Source organism: Athalia rosae, chromosome 1 (assembly GCF_917208135.1).
Source record: "Athalia rosae chromosome 1, iyAthRosa1.1, whole genome shotgun sequence".
Classification (NCBI taxonomy): domain Eukaryota; kingdom Metazoa; phylum Arthropoda; class Insecta; order Hymenoptera; family Athaliidae; genus Athalia; species Athalia rosae.
In genome coordinates this window covers 19170621-19189143 of record NC_064026.1, presented here as the reverse complement: position 1 = coordinate 19189143, position 18523 = coordinate 19170621, and the positions used below count along the sequence as shown (strand labels likewise).

The following is an 18523-nucleotide window of genomic DNA, read 5'->3' as shown; positions in this document are numbered from 1 at the left end:
TGTTGGCCGCCATATTTGTTGCCGTCTCGACGGAGGCGACGGCAAACATCTGTTTGCCTTTCTTCCACCAAAGGCAGGCATCTATTATGTAATTCGGGAAGTAGCCTAGAATGGCTCGTTGCTCGTCGTTCTTCGTTTTCTTATGTTCCAACCAACTTCACAGATGAATGATGATTGTGCTCATCACACGCAACATCTTACATTTTGTTGCGAATTGCGACTAGAACGATTATACCTATACTATCAATATCTACTCATACGACCCGAAACGTTGCAGTGTTATAATTATCGGTGTTGATGAAATTAACGTGGTTTTAGTTTTTTTTCTTCGAAAAAACCCGCTAGAAATACTTCTCGATACAACGCGCAGCTGTGTACATCAGACCATTGAACGTCCATCTGAAACAGAACGCAATTTTTGACATCTGCCTTCTATAAGGCCTTGTTACTTAATTCTGAGGATCGTTTCGAGGGTGTTCGACGCGAAACAATATATTTGATGTTCGACACATCTTTTTCATAATCTCATGGAAGACGAGCATAATTACATAATGAAATAGTCTGCGTTATAAACCACCTCATGCGCATAGAGCAGACAACACAATTCCATTGAGCGCCTTCGTAAAAAGAGCCTTGTTACGAGCTGTCCATCTTCTTAGGATTATGAGGGTCTTTACGACAAACGTAAACGGGAATCGTTTTTTCTCACAACGTAAAAATGTGGCTATTGCTTTTACAAACTTCTCCTGAAATTCGGTTCTGAAATAGGTATGTATACATGATTTCAAACTTCGATTTAAATCGATAACACGAATGTCCCATATCGTAAGTTCAGGCTGCGTGTAGGGCACGCAATGATCGTCCCGACATCCTCATTTTATCTACATCACATAAACAGTACTTGTTGATGGCGATTTCTCCAGCGACATCCACATTAAATTCAATACCGTATTGTATTGGTTAAACCTAGCGTGTGGGAGGAGTCAGAAGCGCGGTAGAGTATATTTTTTTAGCCGAAGATAAGATCTTAAGAGATCATATCCCGAAATCTCCGGTAGAATGTTATTAACAATAATGACGTAACAATGGCGGTATCCATCCGCATTCTCATCATTTGCAACTGTAACGTGTCGTTCATCAAAAATGAAGGGCGATATTGTTGCAAAAAGCTTAGCAATTCGATGTAGAGATGGCGTACAAATTGCGGCCATGCTACGAACTTGCCGCTATTTTTTATTCAGATTCTTACGAAATGAATAAAAGAACATGTAACGTGGATAGAGAATAAAGGACAATATTGTTCCGTCAATGTTGACTAGTGTTACACCTGAAAATCATATGATTCGAACAATCTGTCTTGTCAAATAAGTAAGTACGTATGTATACAATCTGACCAGTTCATGAAACACGTGTGACAGCAGCTGCACCTCAAACAACCATCAAATAAAAGATTGTTTAATGATGAAATATGTTAAAGTAAAGTTCATCTTCCAATATTATAGTAGTGTATATTGGAAGCAAACATGAATACCTACTTTGAGTTATGCTTTCGAATTTTAAATGATTCCGAGGATCTAAGCCTCAATTCCTGGCATGCGCAGAACGTTTCTTACCGACCGAACTGAACTGTCAGTCAGTCACTCCTCTGATGTCACTAATGTCGCACATGTAGTGTAATATGTTCGTGATACGCGTTTTCTTTACGTTCTTAGCGGTGGTTATTTGATTCCGCCTTGTCGTTTAGAACGTCACACAACGTGTGCCTACCTTGATTCTTCCTACAAGATTATATTTAAATACTGTGATTTGTTCACCCGATGGATTTACACTTAAGTTCATACGAAAATTTTTGTCGTTGAAACAACCTATATAATATCGAATTCTATACACGACGTAGCGTTTATATTATTTGATTTTGTATCTAATACGTAGTAGATTTTTTCTGCATCAATTCTTTTGGTCTGTCTCATTGAATATTCATCGGTCAACGTGGTAGTTTGGTAAAGATGAACTGCGAATAAGGTGGCAAAACTTGGGTAAGTCTATAGTGGACGTGACATTTGTATAATCTGAAAAATCGGGATGATCTTATCCCCGGTTTCCCTCACTCCCCCCTCTGCAATATCACGGCTGCAGACATACCGCAGTGCGCATCCTGCGTTATATATTTTTTATCTTCGCAGTTTTTTTTTATCTTTCATTTTTTATAAAACGCAATGTGTGTAACTACTATGTCTCCAGTCCTTAATCTCGGCCGATTATGTTGCCCGAAGAAAACTAATAGATAGCTACTTACGTGCAGTCACACGCAAATTACTATTTTCATTTAACGTCCTCATTCTTAATCTGAATAATTAAGCGTCGGTGTTACGACGTGACGTAATACCTATGCTGACGATATACTGGTGCGTTTATCCGCGTTATTTTATTGAAACATTGCTCGCTGGCTCGCTCAGAAATGATACTATCGGTTTTGGAATAGGTGTCACAAGTTATCACATCTGCTGATGCTATCCGTAATTTACAGGACGATATTTATGAGCCAATAAGCTTTCAAAGATGTACCGTCACGCGCGAGTTAATATTTGTTCGTTCCAATAAAAATATTGATTAAGTTATTATACTTGAATAGTGTAGGTATGTATAGGTATAAGATTCGGTGAATATAGCTATTCGTGCTTGAGAATGTAACAACCTAATTCTTGTTCACACAAATAAGTATATGTATACATTGTACCTCACGTTGTATTGACATTACTACTGTAGAATTTTCAGACACATCTGGTGCAAAACATGTGCTCTATGAGAGATAAAGAAATCCATTTTATATACCTATATCATTCAGCATTGGTATAGTAGCTTTTGCAAAGAATTGCCTAACCATTGGAACAAGACTAAACAGATTGTGGTTGTACTTCGGTTTGTTAGAATAAAGCTTTTAAAAAAGAAGTGACATAATTCTGTGGTCCCATAATCATGTGGTTGAATATGTTCAAAGGTGACTCATTTTGGAATATGTGTCGTTGATTTACAATCCTCATTACTTGTGATAGGTATGCTTTAGTGTTTGTCGACATTTTTACAAGATTTTTACATTATACATAATTCACAATGTTGAGATGGCATATCTGCCACAGCTCAACTCCTTGGTTGAAAGTACCGTGCGGCAAGATAATCAGTACACATTCAAAACAAAGCTCTGAAAATTATATATGTATTAATTTCTATTTGGTATTCTGATAGCCCAAGTTTCAGGCATAATATTGTAATTGCTTAATCAATTCTGCTCACAAACTCTTTGCATATTGATCACTCCTTTTGAAAAAGCCTAAAAGTTGGGAAGGAAATGAGCTGAAGATTTATTGATTTTGTCGTTATAACTACACAGAAGCTGAAAAACAGTAATTATGTTGTGCATGTGTTACACTGCCAAGAAAATAATTGTATTGTCAACAGTAAAGATGTCCATAGTTCATTTAATTTATAATATTGATAACACGTAATAAATCTACCTTCAACAAAAATACGCAAAGAATAAAAATGTGTCAAACGAGATTATGATTCAATCTGAATATATTCACATCGCACCCATTCTATTTTTTGATTAGTGAATTTCAATTATTAACTTGGCGACGATTCACTGCTGTGCATCTTGATTACATTTTACAGTTGGCCTTCGAATCGACGCATTATAATTTTGAAGACTCGCTGTAAGATTGTCAGATGGTACCGGGTAAATCAGATGTTGGCACTACATATAGCTTACCTGAAATAACAATCTTCGCTCTGCTACTTTTTGAAGCAAAACAAACCCAGTGGCATAGAGAAGACAATCCTATGCCGATAATTTTGATGCCACGCTAGCTAGTGGTGTTTCCTGTGAAAATTTGTGTTGATATCATCTTTTATCTTCAGTTACTATGAGCCATAAGTACTCTGATAGTAATCTTTGGTTCGAACCAAGAAATGAATCAGGAAACAAATGCATCATTCAAGGATAGAATATCGACTGAATTCTTGAAATTATTCGGATACTCCTAGATGGTGTTGAATATTTTCACACCTATGAATATTTAATGCATCTATGATTATATCAATTATTGTATTAACATATTCTATTCTGAAAGTGTGAAAAATAACAACAAATTAAAAGTAGACTCCAAAAAGGTATCTAAGAAATCATAATTCTGGATATTTCTCATTGTCTAAAATGCAAGTATCTAATTAAAACAAAGCACACAAAAGATAAAAGATCACACAGTATTCTGATTTTTTTATATTTCAAGTTGAATTCATTGTTTGCCAATTAAAAGCTTGTTGTTTTTGTTTACAAACAAAAATTCTTTTACAGTTAGGGGGCCTAATTATTCTCCGTTAGTTTAATAATCTCTGACCTAAATATTAGTCGTATGTGTAAGGCGATGCTTTTTTTAGACTTTAATCTCATATCGTATAAAGCAGCAATGTGATAATTGAAATGATAACCTATATCCGATTATTTTTCAGAAACAAAAAATGAGTACACCACCAATCATGGTGCCAGGTGGAGAACGTCGTACGCAATCCGAATCTCTTTCTGTCTCCCAATCGGTGGGAAACCCTTCTGAGCCCTTGCAGACTATGACCCCACCTAATGTCAGTCGATCTCTCAGCAGTCGTGAGTATAACGTGGACAACAATTAATGCTTTTACTATAAGCTGTGACAAATATTCTGTGATTAGATTAAATGTTAATGTAATGTTATTCAATGTGTATAAATATGTTGTCATATGCCAGAGTATTCCCTATGTTGTATATGCATGGACAAGACTGGCTTACGTTATTGAAGCATTGTCTAATGATTGAGGGATACAGCTGTACTATAACTTGGGTCAATCGGATTATGGATTTTTTATCCAAATGTCTAGTTCTCGTCTGAATGAATTGCTATTTTTTCTAGAGGTTTTCACATTTCATTGTGGTATTTCATTAATTGATAGGAAGCCAAGGTTACAAAAGAAGGCAGCAGAGATATACGTTTAAAAATTGATCTTAAGTCTTCAGAATGTAGCTAATAGGTAATCACTCATCGTAATCTTTTTATGATAACTCTGTATTGACATCCACCTCTGAAATCATAAGAAAAAACATGCAATAAACAACATACTGTAAACTTTTCTGCATATCAAGATTCGTACCTATAATTTCACAGTTTTAGAATAAATGAAAATCAAGATTTTATTCTTTTTTTTTTGTATCAGTAACGTAATTTTGACTCTGAGTAATTACAAAAAATCCCTGATATTTACCCTGCCTACCTGTAATTTTTCATTTTCTTTTGTGACATCTTTTAGTGGTGTACGATATGGACCATGTGATTACGCTACGTCAAGAGCTGTAGCCTATCTCTATTAAATGCCGGAATATTAAAGACATACGTTGTCCTCGAACTTTATCCACCGAGTAGCATGAATAGCTCTGCTTGAAGAAGGTACTTGTCTCTTGTTGCATAACATGATCCAAATGGTCAACATATTTACTTGGTTCATTAATATGTATTGCAGTTGTAATGATATGGATTTTTTCAATCTTGTATCTTTGTGACTGCACGATACTTTTCTACATGACATATGAAGCATGATGTGAAGTTTTATAACTATTCAACTTGCATTGTCGTACAGTTTTTATTAGAAGAATATATGTGTATTGACATTAATCAGAAAACTTTGCTCTGTCTGTTGGCTTATTTCTATGTATTTTGATTCTATGGTGCAAAAGGTAATTTGAAATCACTAAATTCACAATTAAATTGCACACCTGATAGAATGATCTCACGTCTTATAGTATTCTAAACTTCAACTGCTGCCAGCCAGTATAAATTGGTCAATTTGCCAAAATTACTAACTTTTTGTATAAAAATTTTTAATTATACGTAGGGTTAGTAACATTCATGAATTGTTTAGTACCTCTGATACGTTTATAAGTGAAACTTACACAATTAGGTCAAATAATTATTTTACCTTCATTAGAATCTTTTGTGTTGCGTTGTTATTGAGAACCATATGCATATTAGCATATACTGCAGATATTATTGTGAAAGGTAATAAGAATCCTCTTCATCACTTGGATAAGTATATATTTATTCCAAGCTGCTAATTTGATTTGAGTTAGGCTCACACTCAGAGACAGTTGAATGGCATTGAAAACGTAATACCCTTGATAAATTTATAATTAGGAACAGTCGCTTGGCGTATTGTCTTTTCCCTTGTTTTATTGAGTTGCAAATTATGTTCTTCGTATTGTTAAATTGTTTGAATAGTTTGAGTATCTAAGTTTGCATAATGATGTAAAAAGTTGATGTTGGAAAACACGTGGGTGTCTATTAAGTGGGCTCTCGTTTACTGGTCAATGATACGAACACAACTTTTTTGAAGAGCCCCTGCATTTTGAAATCAAATATTTATCATGATATGAAGTGATTATCTTCCAACAGCCAACCATCTTTACATACATGTAGTTGGTTTCTACCACAATGTTTGGCATATAAATAACTGTTATTTTTAGATCCTGAAAATAATATGCAAGTAAATTGGTTGTGGTCTCTGTTACATTGATTCAATTAGTAAAAGCATATAAAAATATACGTATAACACGATTCAGCCTGTAAAAATTATTTGAATATTTTATCCTTTTGTAAAGCTATCATCTTAAAATCAAATGGCCGACCATACTTGAGTATTGAATTTTTGGATAAAGGAGCATATTCTAGAGGATCGATGAGTAGCATGAAGCGTATCACTAGAAAAACTAGTATGATAACTCAATGTTATTCAAAAACATAGCAGCAGCTGATGATAGACGACCTCGCCGTGGCAGTCAAACTGGATCCTCACCGCTGTCCAAACTACCATCACTAGAATCTCTCTCAACAAGTACGATTATTACCACTTGTGCTCCACCATCCTCTCCAGGTAATTTATTTGGAATAATCCATGGTGCTTTATGTAGTAAATAGAGAGCTAGTCAGTGCTAGAGCACTAAATCGATTTGTCTTCGCTGTCAAACGAAAATCTCAAAAGTTTTTTTGCAATGCTCCATCTTCTATACTCACGCCTATATTTCTTTGAGATGACTCAAGTTGTTTGCTGTCAATGACGCGGATATGCTCAATTTACAAGTTCTAATTCAGCCCATGGATCAATTCTATCAGTGACTTCGTCTCGAGCAATACATAACTGGCAGTAAATCTGTGAATTATTATTTAGATCTCCTATACTTAGTACGGATATTCGTTGTGCGCTTATAGATGAATACAGTTGACACAATCCACACTTGTGATGATTTATCGCAGTTATATATACATGCATTTACTTTATCTGTTAAGTCACACCTTACCACTTGACTTGTGGATAAAAGTCTCTTCAGTCAAAGTCACTGAATTTCAGAAGCCAGCAGATCATTGAACTTTTACAGTTGCATGAAGCATTTGACTATTTTTTTTAGTAAGTGAGTACCCATTAATATAACATTGAAAAAAAATGCAAACTTCATCTCTCACTTAACTATTCACAACAATTGTGCAACGTATGACATAATTTGCATAAAAATTGAATTGTATTCAAATCCCTTATAGTATTGTAAATTGAAAAATAACATGAAGCGGGTATTTTGGCAACACCTTGGTAGTGGACCCTGATGCAGTTCATAGTTAATTACACCCCCTATGTTATCACTATAAAGATATGAACACGCGAAATTATATGATCACAGTGAATGCCCTAAATCTGAAAAGACTATGTACTGAGTACCTATATATGTATAGGTACTCTTCAAGAAATAGTGTCGATATTAAATTGTTTTTATTTTAAAAATTGGTGTATGTATCCATATTTGATACATTTATATAAGGTTGTTGAATTCAATTGGCACTTGTAGTAAAATGTATGTGTGACAATGTGTTATACTAGTCACTTCAAAGTTTATTCTAAACAGGTTCTTACACGTGTCACGATTCTATTGATTACCATTGTCCACTGACTGAAATATAGGAGCCTTTTTTATGCCTCCTCTCCACAATACTTACAGCTTTGTGTTTCCGACCTCTGACTTGACACGCACGTATTCTTTTGCATTATAATGTAAGTTCTAATATGAACGAGATCAAAATTTTTCTCAATATATAATAATGAAACATTAACAATTATGGCTTCACATTAGTTATCCATTAATCCGCCATTATATTTAAAAATATGCAAATGATAACATCCATTTATTTCTGTTCATCTCATTGAAGTGAAGAGTGATTTACTGTAGCATATTATTTTCTATCAACATGGCTTATGCAATCACATGGGAAAAGATGATACATCAGTTGATAACAGCACCAAATTGATTAGATATTGTATCTAAAATACACATGTTCAATAAAAATATTAGCAGTATTGTTTCAACTTCCACCAATATGTACATTTTTGTGCAGAGCTAGAATTGTTAATTTTCCAATTCACTTCTAAATTTAGATACAATCTCAACCATGAAATTTAGAAAACATGTGTCAAACTTTTTTCATAGTGCTCCTAATTTACAGTTGTCGTCAACATCCAGTAAGATAATTCTATGATTTATCCGAATAAACTAATATATAATCTCAAGTTTTTGATGTGTAACAGTGTATTATCGGCCACATCAACTTGGTGAACAATATGGTGTTGTAACAATAAATATCAACTACTCGTCAGGAATTATTTTTTCCATTTTAAATCACCTACTCTGTTCTCGACACAGTTGGGCTCTCAGACTAGTAATGACAAACCAAACACCTCTGGACAGCTTATCAGTCTGGTAGAGAATCCGTTGGCTTCAGATTTTATCTATACATTAATCCCCATAAAACTAGCACTTGAATATTCAAGTCAATTACTTATAGCACAGCTGATGATATGAGCTGCACGTAAAAGTGCCTGCGATACCTTGTACAATTAATTCGAAAGTGGTTCATCCTACTTTTGTGTTTTAAACGCAGCTAACCCAGTATAGATGTGTTACAATCCAATATTCTATTATACCTACTTGTGAAGCCATACCTATTGGAAGTTTACGGCTTCATTTCTTGGTCATTCACCGATAATGACAATCAGCAGTATTCAAAACTTAGAGAAATGCGTAATCCATTCAAGAAAGTTACATTTTTGCTATTTGCAGGTTTGCCTACCATGGGTGAGAGCTGTCCTAAACTAGCAGACAATTCGTCGGACAAGGTTCGCATATCTAAAATGAATTTTCTAGCAAAACAAAATATTTTTTTGAGCATCATGGTGTACGTTCAGAATGGCAGAGCAGTGAAAATTATTTCCTAGAATATTAAACTCCGAGCTTATAACTAATCAATCTTTCAGTCTGGCGATGCCAGCAAGTTGACTCGTAAAGAGTCCTACAAGGCACAGCGAAAGAATTATCGGATGGAGAAGAAAAGAGTGGCCAATGAACTCCTCAGCTCTCTCAAAGATCCCACTGTGGTGGTAATGAGCGATTGGCTCAAAGTTCGAGGAACACTTAAAAGTTGGACTAAATTATGGTGTATTTTAAAACCTGGATTATTACTACTCTATAAGAATCCAAAAATAAAGGTAATTCGGTAATGTTTATTAATTTTTCAAAATCGTAGTGAAAGTAAAAAAATATAATATGCTATTTATAATGATACCTGCTTTTTCTCATTTTCCAGAGCAATAATTGGGTTGGTACAATTCTGCTCAACATATGCCAGGTAATAGAACGACCCAGCAAGAAAGACGGGTTTTGTTTCAAACTATTCCATCCACTAGAACAATCAATATGGGCACCGCGGGGACCTGAAAAAGAGGCTATTGGTGAGCTGCTTTCTTGAACAAATATGTTGGGTCGAAATTGAAACATCTGTATATTATACTATATAGATTATCACTGAAATTTAACATTATTATTTACTAGGTGCCGTGGTTCAACCACTGCCTACGTCTTATCTGATATTCAGAGCGCCATCCCAGGCTGCTGGTAAGTGCTGGCTAGATGCGTTGGAGCTCTCTTTGCGTTGTTCATCGCTGATTGTCCGGTCAAGTAGTGTTCTTCCCCGTTCACCACAACATGATGCCACAACTACACATGAAACCCAATGGAGTGAAGCCGATTATGAGAAACACTTCAACGATCATGGTGAGCCTTGAAACAATTGTGTCAATTCTTTGCCGAGTATTGATAAAGTGATCACCTCAGAGCATAGATTTCGTCGAACTTGACGAATGAGAATATGATTGAACTCACAAAACCGACCTCATTGAATCGAATGGTCATAGATCGGATCAATTTTCATCTAATTTATGGTATTCACTCAATTGATCTCATTATCCTTCTCGTCAATTGTTAGGCAAATCGGATTTAGGTCAATACCGCGATATATATGGTATAATAGGGTGCACAACACAAATTTATGACACCTCAAGCTATGTTGCCATTAAACTTGTTAGATTCCATCCAGCCCCGTTATTTTAAGCCATAGTATTTCACTTAATCAGTATTCTGAATTTAGTCGATGATATAATCTAATAGCGGAGCATCTGAAAGCATGAAGTTAGCAGTGAGCTGTCATGTTATATTAGAAATTTTCTTACCTCAAAAATATATTATGCACATAAGTTATGATTTGGCAGAAAGGATCACTCAGCTGATTTGCCATGTAAATTTTTTTACCTAAATTAGTACTTACGAACAAGTAAATGTTATCCCAACGTTTCATAATATGTAAGATCACTAACACTCGCTCACTGTTATCGGGGCATTGCTGCTGTTTACCGGTCATCTACAGAACAATTTCTCAGCACTCCGCTGCTACGTTTGCGCGACTATGCGCCTCGATCCCCTAACACGCCACAAAGGCGGCTGCTGTCATGTCCACAGCCTCTTTCCCCTAAGATGCTGCACACTCCAAAGAGTTTATGCCCATCACCAACACCAATGTTCCAACAGTTATACCACGCAGTAGCTTACTGGGAAAAACACCTTGACATTAGATCGTCAAGTCCTGCAACAGATCCTGAGACTACCTTACAAATATCTAGAGATGGATCAGATACAGTTGACGGTGTATCTGATTCTCCGTCACCAATTTCTCCACTTGACCAAGTTTCCTTATCCCGTCGCATGACAATTCCTTCTGTCCATGTCCTAGAGTACGAGACCCGACACGTAGTAAAGCTAGATCCTGTATTCGCTTCGCACACAGACCTGGACGATATCAGTCAACCAGAAAACGGAGTGGTTGCCGATGCTGAGATCAGTGCCTCTGACAGCGAATCAGAACCTTCTGTCAAGGAGGAGGAATGTGACCAAATTGAAGAGACTCCTTATGTGGTTGTGGAGAATGAAGTTCTGGGATCGGTAAGATAACCATTCTTTTCATGAAACTTGTAGAATATAAATAACTCATTACTTTGATGATGCAGGCAGGAGAAGTAGTAGCAGAACTGCAAGAGGAGCAGAAATCTCTCATTTGGTTCCTAATGAAGCAAGTCAGGCCAGGAATGGATCTGTCTAAAGTTGTTCTGCCAACCTTCATCTTAGAACCAAGGTCTTTTTTGGAAAAACTGGCAGATTCCTATTATCATGCTGATCTTCTATCCCAGTGAGTATGCCTTCGCCTATATCATCAGATAGATTGAGATGTCAAAACAATCAATTTGTATTTGGGATTCATATCGACAAAGGTCTTACATCTGTCTCTAAATTTTTTTATGATTTTCTGCATTAGGGCTGTCTTGGAAGATGATGCATTTACACGTATGAAAGGTGTTGTTAAATGGTATCTATCTGGATTTTATAAAAAACCACAAGGCTTGAAAAAACCATACAATCCGCTGTTGGGAGAGACGTACCGTTGTTACTGGCAGCACCCGAATGGCTCACGGACCTTCTATCTTGCTGAACAGGTATGTCATTCAAGATAAAAGCCAATTTGTTACCAGAATTTCCAACAATCAAAAACATATAGTCTTTGTCTTTCTGTGTAGCAATATTTAATGTATCTAACACTAGTTAAATAATTGAACACTTAGATAATAACAGGTAAGATAAAAGAATTATTTCTAGCTTTCTCATCATCCGCCCATCTCTGGATTCTATGTAACCAATAGACAAGATGGTTTTGCGATCAGTGCAACGATCATTGCCAAGTCCAAATTCTATGGTATGTAACGAGGCATTATTTGAATTAATTATTTGCTGTATAGGAATCATTATCAATGAATAAAAAATATCTGGTAACAATCGAGTGCCAAATTTCCAATGACACTGAGATAAGTTCATTCATTTTTATCATACTTAGGTAATTCAACATCGGCAGTACTAGATGGTGTGGCAATTATGACGATGCTGCCAAGAGGTGAGGATTATACCATGACCATCCCTTATGCCCATTGCAAAGGTATTTTGATGGGAACATTATCGATGGAGCTCGGTGGCAAGATTAATATAAATTGTGAAAAGACGGGGTATCAGACGGAATTAGAATTCAAACTCAAGGTATATTCATCAAATCAATCAATTTTACCTAAGACTAAAAATTATCTGAAAACTTTATCTTTTTTCTTAAGCCATTCCTAGGTGGTGCCGATCAAATGAATCAAGTAGTAGGGCGGATTCGACTCGGCAAAGAAACGCTTGCCACGTTTTCAGGCTATTGGGACGGACAAGTTATCATTAACGATAAACGATCGGGGGTAAAGCTTATAAATTATTATTAATTCATTCGACTGCAAACTAAAGCATGTGAAGATTCTAATGTTTTTCTTCCCCCCAGACCGATAGCGTTTTTTTCAATCCTACAACTGAAATTCGTAAGAGCAGATTAAAGAAGTATACTGTGCCGCTAGACCACCAGGGTCAGTGGGAAAGTGAAAACCTCTGGCAAGCGGTTACTGTGGCAATTAATAACGATGATCAGGTGGCCGCAACAGAAGCTAAGACTGTTTTAGAAGAAGCTCAGAGAGAACGTGCTCGTGAAAGAAAATCCAAGAATCAGGAATGGATTCCGAAATATTTTGTACAGGTTTGTGAATGAGCGATTGATCTTATAAAAGTGGATATGTTTTTCATCAAGTGCTGTGTTCCAAACTCTTGTAAACATGAAATGCTCACAGCATGATTCAGAGACTTGATATTTGATACATTTTTGATTTTTAAAATACCCAATTTTTGAGATATCTTATAACAAAAATCTTGTAGCAATCATCATGAACTAATATGTCATAAAATTATTAATGAGTTCCTCCGTTTGTGTCGATAGGATATTATTACCGGAAATTGGGTGTATCGCCATGCTGATCTGCGGCCTTGGGATCCTCGCAATGATGTCATCCAGTACGAGTATGACTATGTTGTCCGGACTAAAACCAGGCATAAAACCCCAATAATGAGGACTGGTAGTATAATCTCTGTTGAACCACAAACTCAGGTACAGCGTTCCCAAAGATCTGCAACCACATCCTATTCCAAGTCATTATCTATATGCCAAAGAATATTCTTGAAGAATAAGTAGGACGTCGAACAGCACCAGCCTCGTCATTGTATTCATAGTTGACCTATTAGCTCGACGTATAACTTATTGTGCTGTACTGTAGTAGTTTAGCCTGGATGGATTGTAAATGCTGTGACTATCTGTAATAAATGTCATTCTTCTTGTTCGCGTTATATTGACTACGTTTTGTTGTTTTTAACTGGATACATTATTTGAGTTACAAATATTTTTACAATCTTTCCAGGTAAGTTGCTTAATGAATAGATATTCCAAACAATTTTAGTATTCTTCTGAACTCCGCTATCATTCATGAGTTTGTAGATCGATACGGGCTGACAAAATACAATGTACGTTACAACTGTTTAAGTTCCCAAGTTACCAAAATTGATACTTTAAAACTATTCTCTTATCTATGGTGGCGGAAAATTTCTGTCTTGTATCGGAAATAACTAACGTTTCAACAAATTTGTAAATTAGTTATTAAAACTTTACAGAAAAAGCAGTCGAACAAACCCTCCTCTGAAAATAATCTAGCTGCGATTGGAAAACCACATATTTCAAGTATTGCTTGTGATCGGATTTTCGTATAAGTTATAAAACATATCTCCATAACTCTGTTCGGCGTCTTATGATAACTTTTTTGGCATACCCTTACATTTTTTTAAAGAAAAGCAATTAATCCTGCATATAGTAATCAGGAGACTCATGTCTCGCATGAGCTGAACAGTATTCTCCGTATTGAAGCGAATTCTTTTCTGCTGGCGTTATTACTGGCGATTTACAGAAATTCGTTATTCAATATTACTGATAATTAGCATTTATAATTAAAATTGCAGATGCCATTGTTACAAGCTGAGTCTCGTTCATCATTGTCTGTATTGAAATCTTCGAGGAGGCAATTAACGAACAACATGCCGCTTACAGAAGGAACTCACGATTCGGGAAGCTCTTCTGCGGAGTTTCACTCCGATTCCAGTCAGTCTGTAGGAAAAAGGCGACGTGCTACCGCTAAGTACGACAGTAATTTTGAAGTACCAAAACTTAGTACCTATTACCAGCTAAATCGACATTTTTGTGTAAAGAATATGATAAAAACATTAAATATGCAATACAGAACATAACAGTACTGTACATGATTGCAGAATAATTGACGTAATTAAAGAGATGGACTCTCGACTGCTTGATCACGGAGAGAAGCTAAATAGAATTCAACAAATTGTAGAACAACTCGCCATCAAGCAAAGAGAACAAAACGAAAATGCTCACCAACTGAAATTATCAAGGAATTTGATGGACACCGGCATTGTGGTTGCAGTTATTTTTATCATCCAATACCTTCTGAAGTTTTGGAGTGATAGATCTATCGAAACGAAAGGAACGTGGTGAGTACGACCTCGATCTTCAAAAAATTCCTTTTTTTTTTTATTTTGAAGATACTGTTTTCGTCTCCAAATATTACAAAGACTGGGTAGCGATACAATACTTTGAAGATATTTTAGTTCCGTGAATCAATTGAATGTTGTTTTTATCTAGTAACAGATGAGGACTATTCAAAGAAAAATGGGGCATCATTACACCACGTGTTCCAAAAAGGTGAATTGCTATATTGAGGTTGAGAGAAAAAATAATATCCCGAAAATCGCCGAAATGCACTTGAAATGAGCGAAGCTCAAGCAGCAGATATCTTTTAGGCAGCCGGTTCACTTGCCTCTTGCAGAAATTCGAGCAAAATAAAAATTAAAAATTGAAATTTCTTAGTGACAATCAAATCCAGTAGATGTAATGTTAAAATTACTTTAATTTTTTGGATTTGAATATTATTCAGTAGTAAAGCTAATTGATCGTCACTTTTCGTAAAGAATTCATATTGTTCGACAGAAATCCGTTGGTCACTCTTATTAAATGTATCATCACTTTTGTGTCGTCACGTGCTGACACTAATTGATGTTAAGAAAAAAAAATGAACGAAAATACGAGTTTACAATTAGCGTTGTGATGTTGAAACATTTGGAATTACGTGTTTAAAATATTATTCCAATATCTGCGTGCTTGGTGTTCAAGATTACCTGAAGGATTCTCTCGTAATGAATTACGACAGACATTCCGTCACTCTGAAATTGCGAGTGCTGAGGGTAACGCGAATCCTTATCGGTGATATCCGCCTTGCTCCGCTCTTATCACTAAGTACTGATGAGTATAGTATAGTATTGCATGTTTAGCGTCAGGTCAAGTTTGTACATAATATATCCGCTATAGATAGGCAGGTGATTAAGGAAAAGTCAGATTTTCTCAGAATTATTATCCTTATAAAGCTATATATGCCGTTACTCAGCCAATAATGTTGCAGTAGTCATGCTAATGTTGATAAAACGATACTGCATTTCTACAAAAAAAAAAGTTTGATCAATTTTCACGATTTGTAGAACAGGATACTGCGAATCACGGTACTTGAAGTTATTAGAATGTCATGAGATAAATGATTCCAGGGTATTACAATGTTTTTATTCATATGTCGAATTCAAAATTCATATGAGTGTGTATAGAGCAGTATCATGATGCGATGGAGATGGCTTGTATTGCATCAATTTCAGCCACTTTCAATTAGTAATTGCAAAATTTATTCTCGCGATTTCCACTGCTCTGCTGTACTAATTATTTACAGATAGTTTCAATTAGTTATCCATCACTGTCTTTATGTCATATTTTCTACTTTCATGATCAAAGCCAGTGACCTGAGGGATTGTTTTTTGCTGTTACGGCACAATATTATACAACGTGTTATGTTATATTTATTACGTTTATAGTTTTATTCAACTAAAAATAGAACATTATGATGATAATATTATTATTAACGTCAACATTAATATCAATAGTAAGGTGTCAGAGAGGTAAACATATTGTAAGAACGGGCCGATTGTATTTGTACATGAATGTTGTTGCCGTTATCCTAATAGATTAACACTAATATAATGATCATCATTTGTGGTCCGCGCTCACTAAAGAATTCGTATAGCTTTACATAAATGCAAAGCATACTTGTAATTGTATCAGTGGGGTTTACAGCAAATACACTAGAAAAAGCATCAACAAACTTTTTGAGCATTCTTGTAATTGAGTAGAATTATTGAAGAAATTCGAATACTCTTTCTCTGAATTTAAATTTGCAGAACGAATGTCTAGGATCCTATGGGTCCTTTGATAAGCCAGTTATCAAACCTTTCAATGAGCGTGACATAAAATTGAGAAGCATAGATAAAAGGGTATAGTATATAATTTTTTTTATGTGCAAATTGCAAGGTGGTTAATTAATTGATAATATGTAGCGTGAAATGTACTGTGATGACGAGGTGAGGAAAAAATTCAATAGGAGTTAGACTGTTATACGTAAAAATGAAAACTAAAACAAGCACTGCAATTTCCATGAAACGCTTGTGATCGATATAGTAAATCTATCTAATCATGTTATTTCACATCACTGTTGATAACGACAGAAGAATAATGTTCAATTCTGATAAGTTGAGGGAAATATGAACCTAAAGCTTGGATGTTTCGTAACTAAGTATTGAGGCTCGTTTGTGACTGGAGCTATTACAAAAAGTGGTTATTATTAGCCTAGAATTTATAGCTGGAGGATCATGCAAGGTTTGAAAAAGTGCACAACGGGTAATTTCCTAAACTCATTGTTGCTCTGTTGTGCACTATATTCGTAATCTAGAGTCATTAGGTACACAAGAATTCCAAGTAGTTATTTGAAAATATTCTTTCTCTTGCAAATGCACTGTTAAAATAATGAAGTACTGCCATTTGGATCATTATCAGATTCCAATAATGGTTTAATCAATTGTCGCTATCTCAGTGTATCTTGACATATATTGGATATTACGTTGACGTAATTGAAAATTGAACAAATTAAGTAAAAAGTCAGTAATTGGTTGGAACTGTAATTTTTACAAACATTCTGTTACGAAGATGGTTTTTCAATATCTACGAAATATAGAATTGAATTTCCAGTGAATGTTGAATAATGAATGAAGAGCTACCTATGTTTAAAATAGATGTAATCGTTATTTGTGAGTTTCGTTAAATTTCTATGACCGTGTGCAATATTTTCTTTTCCGTTTCACTTAGTGGAATATTTTGAATTACAATGTATAGCTCGTCCCGAGTAACTGTTTCAATATGTGCTCGTTTTTTAAATGAGATATTGCCTTTTCAAAAACATAAGAATGAATTCTATAGTTGGTCAGAGTCAGATTGATCATTTTCAAGACGTACCTCCTTACTGACAATGAGTATAGACCTGGAGGTACTCTTTTCTTTCGCTTTAGTAGTGCACCATTCTGTGCGCTTGCTAAAGCTTTCAATACTTAGGTAATGATGATTATAAGACGTTAAGCTTTCGCATTCTGCTTCAACGATGTTTGATCTCACCCCTTGGCAGAGGTATAAAAATTTAAATACGACAAAATTTCAAGAGTCACGTTTTCTTTCTTATTCTACCAATGTAATCTAAAAAATAAACACGCATTGGGGAAAACCATTGCTGTGCATTAGAAATACACTTTTAGATAAAACATTCCAAAACCTCGGAAAAGTGTTGAAGCTTTCAAAATATTTGATAATTAAGTGGCTAAATTGTCAAACTATTACAAACCTGAAAAGGAAAAAAAAAAAATCAAATTTGATAAAATTAAAAAATATTTGTCACTTTGTTATACGAGTACCGAAGTACCTAGCCTTGAATATGTGTAAATTTGGTTACTGTTTTGTGAGTTCAATGTATTCTGTAACCGAAGGTAACTGACATAGATGTGATCATATTATTATACCTATGTGTACGTATTTTAAATCGTTTGTATATGTAAATTTATTTGGTTAATTCCTCGTTATGTAAACAGATTTTTATTATGTAATAAACTTAAATTTCTTTTACTCAAATGCCCGTTGTGATTTTGCAATTTAAGAGATAGTTGGAATAAAAGCTTGAATTAGCAATG

The 18523-nt window shown here is 35.2% G+C and overlaps 1 protein-coding gene across 14 annotated transcripts; it reads left to right on the top strand.

Moving 5' to 3' along the window:
- Positions 1-632: 632 nt before the first annotated feature.
- Positions 633-18458, top strand: LOC105685175 (oxysterol-binding protein-related protein 8). Of its 14 annotated transcripts, none has more exons than XM_020851923.2 (18): positions 633-768; positions 4507-4657; positions 6823-6951; positions 9182-9237; positions 9376-9606; positions 9705-9849; positions 9950-10171; positions 11238-11392; positions 11458-11636; positions 11763-11940; positions 12101-12197; positions 12336-12532; positions 12604-12729; positions 12810-13058; positions 13296-13463; positions 14363-14538; positions 14669-14908; positions 15060-18458. In XM_020851923.2, the coding sequence occupies exons 2-18, from the start codon at positions 4516-4518 to the stop codon at positions 15067-15069; spliced, it is 2700 nt and encodes an 899-aa protein (XP_020707582.2). In that variant the 5' UTR covers positions 633-768; positions 4507-4515; the 3' UTR covers positions 15070-18458. The 14 variants fall into 14 exon arrangements, with proteins under 14 accessions (XP_020707582.2, XP_048508707.1, XP_012254457.2 ...); XM_048652750.1 differs by lacking the exon at positions 633-768 and adding an exon at positions 1344-1368; XM_012399034.3 differs by lacking the exon at positions 633-768 and adding an exon at positions 1633-2036 and having other exon boundaries at positions 6826-6951.
- The last annotated feature ends 65 nt before the right edge of the window (positions 18459-18523 follow it).

Bases quoted from the DNA above. Each gene is read 5' to 3' on its own strand.
- LOC105685175 (XM_020851923.2), top strand. From the start codon at position 4,516: ATGAGTACACCACCAATCATGGTGCCAGGTGGAGAACGTCGTACGCAA. The intron at 11,637-11,762 runs GTGAGTATGCCT...TTTCTGCATTAG, and splicing joins CATGCTGATCTTCTATCCCA to GGCTGTCTTGGAAGATGATG. The intron at 13,059-13,295 runs GTTTGTGAATGA...TTGTGTCGATAG, and splicing joins TTCCGAAATATTTTGTACAG to GATATTATTACCGGAAATTG.